This window comes from Solea senegalensis, linkage group LG5 (assembly GCF_019176455.1).
Source record: "Solea senegalensis isolate Sse05_10M linkage group LG5, IFAPA_SoseM_1, whole genome shotgun sequence".
NCBI classification, from domain to species: domain Eukaryota; kingdom Metazoa; phylum Chordata; class Actinopteri; order Pleuronectiformes; family Soleidae; genus Solea; species Solea senegalensis.
This window is the reverse complement of record NC_058025.1, coordinates 17,448,838-17,461,062: the sequence shown is the minus strand read 5'-3', so window position 1 is coordinate 17,461,062 and position 12,225 is coordinate 17,448,838. Positions and strand designations below refer to the sequence as shown.

At 38.7% G+C, this 12,225-nt stretch overlaps 1 protein-coding gene across 1 annotated transcript in view; it reads right to left on the bottom strand.

The window, feature by feature from the left end:
• Positions 1 to 4,217: 4,217 nt before the first annotated feature.
• nf2a (neurofibromin 2a (merlin)) overlaps positions 4,218 to 12,225 on the bottom strand; it is a 29,877-nt gene continuing 21,869 nt past the window's right edge. Inside the window, exons 14-16 of the mRNA XM_044026712.1 lie at positions 10,849 to 10,967; positions 9,975 to 10,134; positions 4,218 to 5,588 (exon numbers count right to left, since the gene is read on the bottom strand). Of these exons, the coding sequence (XP_043882647.1) occupies positions 5,538 to 5,588; positions 9,975 to 10,134; positions 10,849 to 10,967 (330 nt within the window). The 3' untranslated portion in view covers positions 4,218 to 5,537. The remainder of the gene's footprint in view (positions 5,589 to 9,974; positions 10,135 to 10,848; positions 10,968 to 12,225) is intronic.

Genomic DNA, 12,225 nt, shown 5'->3' with positions numbered 1-12,225 from the left:
TACAGTAAAAAAAAAAAATAATAAAAGCATGACACATGTGAGTGGACACTGGCGTGATTGACAGCTGGTATCATACAATTCGAACTGAAGCCTGTAAATATCCGTCATGGCATCAGTCAAATTGTGAAATTGCAGACTTCACAACAGTTTACATTGCAACAGAAGACTATGTCCATCTTTATATACAGTCTATAGTTATAAAGCTATGTTAACTACTCATGTAAGGGTCAGCTGATCCGTCTTTAATGGACAGAGGTGAATGTACGTTGTGTGGGTTGCGTCTACTTTGCACTATGACCACCTGTCTTTTTGTCAACCTCAGCTATTGTGTTGTGCTGTTTTGTTGTTTGCAATGTAATTCTTGTTTTCTATTGTTAATCTGTGCATTATTGCCCTTTGACCAAGCCAAATTTCTCCCAAGGGAGACTAATATAATTATCTTGACCTTGGTCAAAATAAATACCTGATAATGGTTTAGTGATGATCTCAGGAGGGCAGGACCAGTCAAATAACAGCATAATGGCTTATTAACAAAAAGCTCTCCAAATGTTTCCCTTTGTTTTACATTTAATATCTTTTTACAAAACAACCTGACATTTCTTGTTAAAAATACAATTTCATCAATATTAAGTTCACCATTCACAAAGGCACAAAACATTTAGCCACAGATATCTATAACTATAAAATATCATGGGGGCCAGATTGGACCCACTGGTGGGCCGGTTCTGGCCCGCTGGCCGTACCGTTGACACCCCTGGCTTAGTGGATCACCTACAAAAAACCAAACCAACATTGAGTGTTAATAAATCATGGGATGCCAGTGATCAGTTCCTGGTTTTGGAGTTGGATGTGTCGTATGTACATCAATCCTAACCGCAACTCCTCATATTTCCATTTTTTTAAGGCTGGTTTTGGCTCTTGACACAAAGACTGCACATCAAAGTGGAGTAACAGGGGATTCTTGACACTATCAGCACACCGTATCTTGAAGAGGTATTTCAATCCATGCAGGTGAGCTCAAAGATAAGGTTCAAACAAAGTATCTAAAGACATAGCAGGAGTGCCTCATCTTTGTAATCCACTATTTTGCAGGACAGCTGGAACAAGAGAGAGAGAGAGAGAGAAAGAGAGGGAACAGGGTTACACAAAGGGCAATTTATATGGAGCAAACTCCCTCAGGGAAAATGCATGACTGTCATGGAGGACATACATCAGCAAGAGGAAGTGGTAAGGTGGGAAAAGAGTCTTCCCTCAGTCAAAAAGAGTCAGTGAATACATTTTGAATGTGAAGTGAGAAAGAAAGTGGACTGAAGGGAGATAAGGAGGGATGGAGCACTCTGTGTTTGTCCAGAAAATCTGTCAAGATCACATCTGGAATTTTAATTGATTAGTACAAAGATAAGGAACACCTGATGTGCTGGAGTAATCTTCAGACAAATAATAGACTGAGAAGTCAAACAACAATGGACTCAAACAAAAGATTGATTTAACACATGAGCAGTGAATAAATTGTACAAATTGGTCATTTTGATGCACCTTTACTATTCACAGTAAGCGTGGTGCAGTTACACTGATAAAATGTGGGCACCAGGGAAGAAAGAGCACTCCTGTTTGTTTGTATAAGCAGCCCCTACTTTGCTTCATTTATCTTAATATTGTTCACGTTGTCAACACCTTCTTCAGCAAAGCATTTTAAAACTTTGTCCTTGCTCCACAAACATAAAAGCTGTAATATTGTCCAGTAATATTTTGGTTGCTCATGTTTGGTTTGAAAAATATTATTAATGTGCAAATAAATTAGGCAAAAAATAAAGTTTTGCACTTTACTCATAAAAGAGACCTATATTACATTGTTTATTTTTCCAAATATAAATAATGTAAAATTTGAAGTCTATTTAAAAGTGGATTATGGATTAAAGTGGATTCAATTTGTCAATTATCTAGAAGTGGAAATTGAGAACAAAATACAAATTCACTTGTTGTATGTGATGTGATGTGACCATATTGTTGCAGTGTGCTATGAAAGTATTTCTGTGTTGGCTTTTTTTTAAGGGCAGGTAGGGGTGGGAAGAGATTAGCACAGTGGGGTATATTTTATATAACAGTTGAAATAGAGATAAAAATATATAACACAGGAAATAGAGAGCTCCACCACACCTGGTGCAGATAAAACACACAATGGATGGTTCAAGGCTGTGGAGTTCACAATGTCATATGAAGTCAAATACAGATAAGCACGTGAAAGGAAATGCCCAGGTGAAGGGTGGAAATTATTCTGTTTACATCTAAGGCCAACCTACTGCCTTTTAAAGCTGTAATGTATAACTTGTAAACATAAACAAATGTATGTTACATTTAAACCACTCCTTAATTATTTCACACAACGCTAATCAGTTCCTCACAACTCTCTCTGTATTTATCGGTAAAGCAGTTGGATCTGGCGTCGCCCAGCATCATACCCACGCTGCACACATGAAGTGATTTGTTTTATGTCGAGAGAGAGAGAGGCAACCGCAATATTGCTCTAGTAAAGCAACTTTGCTACTAACAGGTTGGAAAATGACTGAAAACGCAGCGGTTTGATGGGATAAATGTTTCTTCATAGGCAATCACTGTTCTGCTCTTTGTGGCTGAAATTAGCATTAGCAGTGGCAAGAAAGAAGGCTGATAAATGAAGCCTGTTGTCTAATATATTATACATTATGTCTTCAAGTGCTCAGTTATATAAAAAGTAGAATACTACTAATTGTGGGTTTGAAGCAGCTTTCAGGCATTGCCTCAATGTAATTTAACCTGGCCTTGTTTGAAAATATGGTAGGCAATAATATTGCATAAAGTCATCTATCACATTATATAAATTGTAATATTATAATGTATAATGTTGGTGTACCGGTGTAAATGTAAAAAAGTTAATTTCCCCATTGCCATTTGATACTCCAACAGCAACAAATGAAGTTTTCAACTGCCTTAAGTCTGCTTTACATTTTAATTTTCAAGTGTTGCTCCAGTTAGTACACAGCACTTTGTATTTTTCTGAAATCCTTTATCTTCTGTGTTTACTTTGTACCGGAATTATTTGACACTTCAGGTTTGACCTTTCTGTAAGATACATGCTGGTAAGTACAGTGTGTAAGGTTTGGCGACATTTATTGTTGAAGTTGCGTGTTGGAGTTAAATATCCATCACCTCACTCTTCCAAGTTTTCCAAGTGGAGAATCAATGTAGTCTTCAGCACACATCAATACTCTGGTTACTGCCATAGAGGAGACCCAGCTCCTAAATATAAAAACCTCATTCTGGGATAATCAAAAACAACAATTTGTACAATCAAGTTCTAGGTTATAATAATTAATTTTCAATTTCTGCAAAAAAATATTTTTTACACATTAGACCTTTGAGTCATTTGGGTTCAAAGGATCCACTTCAATATGTGGCACAAAGTGATTCACAATATTTGAATTTATGCTCACCTTAGATAATGAAACAAGGGTCTTTTTCCTACCTATTATCTGTACCCTGTTCAATATTCAAGCCTTTGGCAGTTCCATCCCCACCCTGCAATAAACCAACAACCTTTTCCAGTCTGCTGCAAGATGAGTGTGTTTGCGTACAGGTGTGACGCCAACTGTGATCCCTTGAGAACAGGGTAAATGACAAAAGCTGCGACTCTTCCCATCTCAGCCCCTCTCCTCTGTTTCCAAGGACAGGGATGAGTGGGTGGCAGCGAAGAAAGGAACGTGTATCTGCCTGTTTGCCTGATGCCCCTGCAGACCTCCCACCCCCAGGGAGAGTTGGTTCCTGAAGACATACGTCTCTCTGTCACAACGTTGACAAGCCAAAGGTGGTCAATTTCCAGCTGAGCCAAGAGGTGACAGAGCTTTGGAGAAGCCCCCAATGACCTCAGTCCTAGAGCTGTCAGTCACTGGGACCTGGAGCCATTGTAGTGACAAGAATCAAAGGGTTAATGCAGTGATATGTGCAGAACCCCGCACGCTCAACCGTGAGCACACAAGCAGAAACACAAAGACCTTGTCGCTCAAACAAACAGCGCATGTGATCTGACACAAGACGGAGGGTGCTTACATAACACCCGATTCATTTCAAAGGTGTAATTGGATGTCTGTTTGGGTTGGGTGGAAAACGCTGTTGGCACAGGCAGTATCAAAGCTTACATTGGTTAAAATCTGCCAAAATAGATTTACTCCAATACACAAAAATATCAAACCTCATTTCGTCTTTTTTTTTATTATTTTACAAGCAAAGCACAAATATCAATATCACAACGTTAATCCAGAGATATATGTCCTATAAATTCACCACAGGTTTCATTTTAAATACTGCTTTCTATTTTTGTTCAATTCAGACAGGAAACATGTTCTTCACATTATAATTCCCAAAAAAGATATTTCTTTCAAAGGAAGAGTATAGCAATTCAATAAGACACTTGAAAGAGTGGTTGCTTTCAGAAAAAAATAGATGATAGGTGTGACATAAGCTCACATCATAAAAAAAAAATCATAAAAAAAATAAAATAAAAAAAATCACAGCTCCTTCATCCAATTTAGTTCCTAAGAGCAACGTGGTACAAAGGATCATCTCCTCACTATCAGGAGAGCACAGTGCACTAAGTCTCAAAGAACACATTCATCAACTGCTGTAAGCAGCCAGAGATATGTAACATAACCTCGTCATGTGTATAAGGTGTAAACATAAGTCCTTACGCCTCATTTAAAAGGCTTTATCTACACTTCACCAAATCCATCACAGCCCATCAACTCCCACGTTTAGCAATAAATGACTGCATTTCCTTTGGAACATTCACTTTTTCATTAATTCATGCCACTAAAAAGAAAAAAAAAGTATATATAGTATATATATGATATAAATTGGCACTTTTGAATAAAATGGAAATAACACGTCTAAAATATACAGATACTGCACACTGCTGAACTGGGTCAGAGTATCAGCCTAATGATCACACATTGTCTTGTTCAACTTTTAACTTTGAGCATTAAGTTTCTCTTCAAATTTCAAAACCATTGTGAACAGGCAAATGTAGGTCATCCCAGTAGGACATGATATGATAACGATCGTAAACTCCACCAATACCGTTTCATTAAGCCCACAGTGTAACAGGGGCCGTCCATATTCACTGCCTGTTCTTTCCCTTTTTTGCATGGTCAACCTTCATTGTGACACTAATAAAACCCAAGGGCAATTCACTTCAAAATGTTTAAGAGGAATGCTCTGCAGTTCACCCACTCGCTGTAAACACAGTTTTAAAGCAAAATCGGAGAATTATTACAACAGACTTTTAAAGGAACATTACATGTACAGTCTTTTTGTGTTTACACATGAAGCCCAAGGAGATTGCACAGATCAAGGTAGTGGTCATTTTTCCTCCATAGTGTTATTTTAATAGTGGTTTCCCAGAGGTGGGTTATAAGGCCTTGTAGTGCAGTTAGTCACTTACTCTGACCAGGAATGTAGACGTTGCTGTTGGCAGTTGTGTATCCCTGCCTTTAAAGGTAAGTAGTTTAAAGTTCCTCAAAGAAGGCAACTCTGGTCTTGGTGCTCTGCAGTGTTAGCTGTGGAGGAGATAACAACAGAGTTGATGAGTTTTTTTTGTTTTTTTTTTCCAAAATGCGTGGGAAACAAGAATATATGAATATGTACATGGTAATGGGGAAAGCACAAACAACATTTAAATCTCCTTTCTTCTCTATGCCGATGTGCAGTTTGAACTTAGCAGGTTGTCTTGACCATGTCTGCTGCAGTGTGATCGATATTTATGCTTCGTTTTTAATAGCTTTCTTGTCATGTGACCCACTGACCCATAACAAATGACACATTGTTTTATTACCCTTATCAAAAGTCAAAGTGACAATTAGGAGAAAATGAGTGGTGGGTCTTTAAATATGTTGCTGTGTTTATAGAAAAAACATAACCCCAAGGTTATTCTATTTGTAATAAATCTTTGATGGCATTTCAAGGCATGTGACACTGGTGATACACTGATCCAAATGTACATCAGCTGGAAGGAAAATGTACCTCATTCAAGGTTTCAAATTGCCCTGAGACACAAATAAATCTGGAGGATACTCAGACACCTCACTACTGCAGAGATAATCAGACAGACATAGAGTACAGGGCAGGCAGAGGATCAATATCAGTCAGAGGAAGTCAGTAAACTGTTTTTATCTCCGAGTTTGAATTAGCTGGTAACGGATTAATTTGGGACAGTGGCTGTGCTTTTACTCCATCAGCAAACCCAGCCCTTAGCTAATCTAATACAGCAGAGCAAACTTTTAATGTCCTCAACATCTATAGACTAGAGGGAATCAAAGTGGTCGCCAAAGTAAATATTATACCAGGGATGAAGGAGGACATTACGGAGATTCAGGTTATTTTTGGGAAACGTGTACATGGGGAGGGGGCTTAAGCAAATCCAAACAGAAAAATGTGTGGGACTGCACAGACTTGCAATGTAATATTTACCGATTGACTTCTATTATCCCTGATGCAACCTGAACAACACGGGCTAATGTGTGTCCAACTCTCTAGCTTTCTGTTCCACACTATCCATCACCCATCATTTTATATTCAATATCACAGGTATGACTATTTTAAAAAGAACAGTGAGCTATTTCCAGAAAAGAAATGTTTCTGACAGTGGACAGTTGATCTCCTTTGATTCCCCAAAAAAGTAGTTACTGCCCAGTGGTTATATACTGTACCTCCATTGCAGAAAAGGGCTGAACAATGAATCATTTTCAAATCTACATCACAGTTTGAAACAATGCTAATTAGCAAATTGCAAAGGCTGCAACTTACTTGTCCTAGTTTTGACTTCCTATGCTAATTTTAAAAAAGCAAAGCATACTTGCTGGAAGCCATTCATATCTCAAAGTTCTCATCTTTGCACCGTAGTTAAAACTGGAGTTTTGATAGCGTCACATGTGCTAATGCTCCATCGTCTTTAAAATCTATTACATTGTGAATCCTGAATGGATCAAAACTGTTGTATCTGACAAAAGAGTCATATTTACAAACACATTGTTAATATATCACCGTCATAAAAATATTAGGTCACTGTGGCCTTGAATGTTATAATAAGGATAGATACACATAAATACACTGAAAACATAATGCCTCACCAGCTCCAGAGATGACAATAAAAGGATGAGTGCTTCATGTGAAACTTAACTGTGTGGTTTTTTAACTCCAATGCAGTTGTGTTGTGATTCAGTTGTTGACAATGAACACTCCTGACAGGCCAAGTGCTAACAGAGCAGAACATGTGACCTGTTATAAGTGCAAAGGCACTGGGCCATGTTAAGGGGCTACTCATTAATCAACCAGAGGGTAGAGAGAGAATCTGGACAGAGGAAACTTCACTAGGTCCTCAAGCTTCTGGCTGAGAGATCTGTGCTTCATTACACATTCCCTCTGACCCTGTTCTCCCACTGTGTACCTCCCCAGCGTTGTTCCTCTGTGGGTGCCAGCAGTTCTTAGTACATCTCTGTAACTCAGCCTCCCTTAAAATCCTCATCCTTTGAATATTTTTTGGTCAACCCCTGCCTCTCTAGAAAACAAAAAAAGTCACACCTTTTTGGCACAGGAGACTTATTTTCCTCCCTACATAAAGTGTGTGCCCCCACACACACACCCTCTCACTAGAAGATGAATGTCATCTGCCTCTGGTTCAATTAAAACAACACTTTTTTACTTAGCCTGTTTTACCCCCTGTATGCCAGAAGTGCCCCCATCCTTCCAAAAGACTAATCACCGCACAAAAATCAATTAGTGCTCGTGCTACAAGCACATTTTACACTGTTGGAGAATAGTTTCTTTTGATGATTTTGCTGGAATTAGAGAAATACTGGTGTGGATAGATAAAAGAAAATGAGCCCAATCTGCCAGTTCATCAAAGGACAGTGGAAATAGAATCAGTAAACAATTTTCACTGCTTTTTATCAATCCATTATGGACTGTGCCTAAAGCTAAAGGGCTCTTTTTTGTGTAATTTCATATCATCACTACACAAGAATGCATGGAAAGAATGGAACATTCAGTGGTTACATGCCTCAGCTGACCGATGCACTATTTTTTCTGCACACGACACACAGAACATGGTTTGTGAGGCCGCTGCCACCTTTATCTTTGACCACTCAAACAGTAAATATGTGAGCGTGAGCAAACGTTTGTACCTAATTGGAAAGGATCATCTCAAGGCGTTCTTAAGATGATGTATCCTGAGGTCATAGTGACCTTGACCATAGGCCACCAAATTGTAATCCGGTCATCCTTGACTCCAAGTGAAGATTTGTACCAACATTTCCAGTGGGTGTTTCCCTTGCTGTGTTCTTGAAATATCACTGTCACAAGGCAAATTATCTGTGAAATGACAAAGACCTTGATCTGTCCATGTGAACTAAATTTGAAGAAATTCCTTTAAGGTGTTCTTTTGATATCATGTTCCTTTGAATGGCATGGATGCAAAACCCAAAAACGTAACGCCTTTGGGTTCTGGCTGTTGTCAGCTGCAGAGCCATACAAACAATCATTTTGCTCTCAGTAGCACTTCATGTTTTCTATTTTCTTAAGACTCTTAAGACTGAGCACTACCATAGAGCACTATCATGGATAATGAATTATTACCACCCCTTTCCCAAGTAGGCTCCATCTATGAAGAAATGAACGGCTGAAAAATGAACAATAGCAATAGTCCAAGTCCAACCTTGGACCAAGTCCACTTGGTCCAAGGTTGGACTTGGACTATTGCTATTGAGTGATGTGCCAAGAATCAATTCCCTCCCTTAAAATAATATGATAGCGAGACATGAGTGTTGTACATTGGATATTTAACTTAAATGTCCATTCACTGCTGTACTTAACCCGGATAACTACTCTATATTAGAGTGTAATTCCTTATCTAGTAACTTTTTATTTTTCTCACTATTGCACTGTATTGCTCTTTTTTAATCTTATTGTATTATATATTTTTTATTTCTTTTTTATTCTTATTCTTATTTTTTTTCTATTCACTTTGTTTTTTTCACAACTGAGCTGTGGTGAATGTGTGTTTCCCCCCTGGGGGAGGAATAAAGTCAATTCAATTCAATTCAATTCAATTCAATTCAATACATGACAGGCTATAAAATATATTTTGATTGACAGTAGACAGGACTTTATTAATCCCCTTAGGGAAATTATTCTCTGCATTTTCACCCATCCTAGAATTAGGAGCAGTGGGCTGCCACACTGAGTAGCGCCCGGGGAGCAATAGGGGTTGGGTACCTTGCTCAGGGGTACCCCAGCCCTTTCGACCTGGTGGTGACTGGAACTGGCAACCTTCTGGTCACAAGCCAAGTTCCCTCTCCACTTGGCCACAGGCTGCCCTGATAAAAAGTAACTTCTTCATTTAAACAAAACACATTAAGAATAAGCAGCAGTGGTTACCACTCCCACTTAATTTCACATAATATCAAAGACCATGGTCTCATTCACAAATGATGGACACATTATTCAACGCTATAATATAAGAATTACTAATAGTTTGGATTGATTTATTTTACTTTTTTTACTTTTATAAACTACAACTCAATTTTTCTCTCGATCTGCAAAATCAGTTTAGCTGCTTGGCAAGTTATTAGTTGGTAATATCGACTACCGCAGCAACCGTTGTGTTCTGTCAAATGCTAGGCTATTGTATCAATTTTCCAGTATCATTTTAAAGTGATAGTTCAGGTTTTGTGAACAGTGGTGGTATTAGGAATGTACTCACAGTCAGCATCTTACATACAGCTGACTAAGCTCTCTGCACAGACGACAGGCAGCTACAATCTCAGTAAAAACTTCAGCAGGAATATTAACATACATAAGAGTTGTTGATCCACAAAAGAAAATGCAGTTATCATAAAATGGATGTGTGTTTATGCATCTGCCATGCAAGCAGCAAAGCCGGTCGCTACCTTTTTAAAGTTGCTGTGCTTGCTGGTCCCCTGCTCTGTGTTGTGGTTGTGAATGATGTCCAGAGGAGTCTCTCTCTCCTTCAGCTTCAGACTTTCAATCTCTGTCTTCAGCTCATTCAGCTGCTCCTGCAAGTGCTTGCTCTTCTCCATGTACTCAACTCTAAACAGAGAAATTGCAGGTTGGGAGATGGTTCAGTAGATGTCTTTTGAGATGAATCACACTTTTTTTTACCTTCGGGGTTGTCACACCAGAGCAATGTTTTTTTTTACCAAATCTATTATCAATGCATACATTGAAAGTTGCTTTTTCCATACTGTAAACCTCAAGCTGGTTCTATAATGTATGTAAATCTGATAATGGCAAGAGGCACATAGTTTATAATAATTTGCACATTAGTTACAAACCGGTTGTGAAGACAGAAATCAATTTAAGGCATTTAATACAAGTTTAAGTGGTGAGTGATTAACAGTGGATAAGCTGGTAATTGGAAAGCAATCAGGCTTTCAAGTTTTGGGACCAGTTGATTCCCAACATAGGACCTGCAGTCTCTCTCCTCACTTGCTAACCCATTTACCTCATTAAAGGACACTGAACACCCAGGTAATTAATTCAACTCCAAAGTAAAGGGTCATGCTCATCTTTCTTTGCAGTTTCTTGTCTGCAATCACTGACACCATAAGTGAGATGAAATAAAATGCTTGAAAGCCGGCAGCAAGTCTTTCTTTAAGTAAAATGCTGTCCCCTACGTTGAGGGTAAATCAATAATCATGGCCTCTGATTATTAACAAGTATATCCCTATTGGAATAAGGCTACCATACATAACAGGAGAGTGCAAATGCAAACATATCAGCAAGGCACAGCCGGACACTCACTTCTCTTTTTCGATCTCCATGGAGAGGCGTTTCATATCAGTATCTTTAAAGTCAAAGCTGAGGTTCTCCCTGCTGAAGCTCAGGTCACGAGGCATGCAGTCAGGCGGGAGTCCAGGAGACTAGACAAGATGGCCAGAAAGATTAGAAGCAAGGATGAGATACAGACAAACTTTCAAAAATAGAGTGGAAAATGGGACTGAATGAAAAACTTAAAACTGGGTCTGAAAAAGGTTCTGAAACACCTAACCTCTGTCCCGATAGCCATCAATAAATAGATTTGTCATACAACAATCCACAGAGGCATAGATTTGTTCCATTCAGTTGCAATTGTAGCCTGCTACTGCTAGCTTTTATAGACTTACCGAGCCTAGCTTTAACATGAGGGAAAAAAAGGAAACTGGAGGAAAATATCTGACAAGTAAAAGACAGAAATTAATGTGAGGAAGATAAAGAGAGGGAATAACAGTGTACATATACAGTATACTGTATATAGGGGGAATGCAGAGTGTATGGGAGATACGTATACACCTCTGGGGCACAAAGTAGATATAACAGTTAAAAAACAGGAAGAGAATAAAGATGACCACTGTGATTTGTCACAGACCATGAGTTTATACTTATATGCTATCAGACACCTGCCCAATGTCTGATCACACGCCACCTGGATAAGACATATATTTATACACAATGTGCATCCAAGCTACACGGTGGGTACAGGCGACATAAACACGGTCTGGCAGAGCATGGAGTGCAATCACAGGCTGATGAGAATGTGAGTGGAGAATTTTGTGCGCATAAATGTGTTTGTGTAGTTTTCATTAAGAAGCTGATATGGGTAGTCTGGTTTCCCAGTGGCAATCTGTCTTTTGTACATATACCCTGCACCATGTATTTACATATAAGCTTTTCATTCATAAGCTTATAAGCGAGTAGTCCTCTATCTCAATATGCATCTGTGTGTGCATGCATGAGGGAGCAGATGAACATGTAGTGAGTGGGTTTTTAGCATGTTACAAGCTCTTGTGCAGGCAGCCTTATGTGCTGCCTGTTCTTATGCAAGTAGCTTCTGTTCACTGTGCGGCTACAGTTGCATGTGTGTGTGTGTTTTCATGTGCAAGTAAGTGCCATTAGCTGTCAAGATAAAACTGTCAAACTAGTACAGCCATGACATATTTTCATACAAACAGCAGCAATGCTCATTCTTCACTTTTTTTCCAGTGAAATACTACAGCATGTACAGTTCTTCCCTATGGGCACAGAATTCATGGACCACATGACATTGTATGAAAAAAAAGAGATCCACTACACAGCCAAAAGTACAAAATAACAATGAAAAACCACCGCACTCTGTTATGACTTTACTTTTATTTATTCATG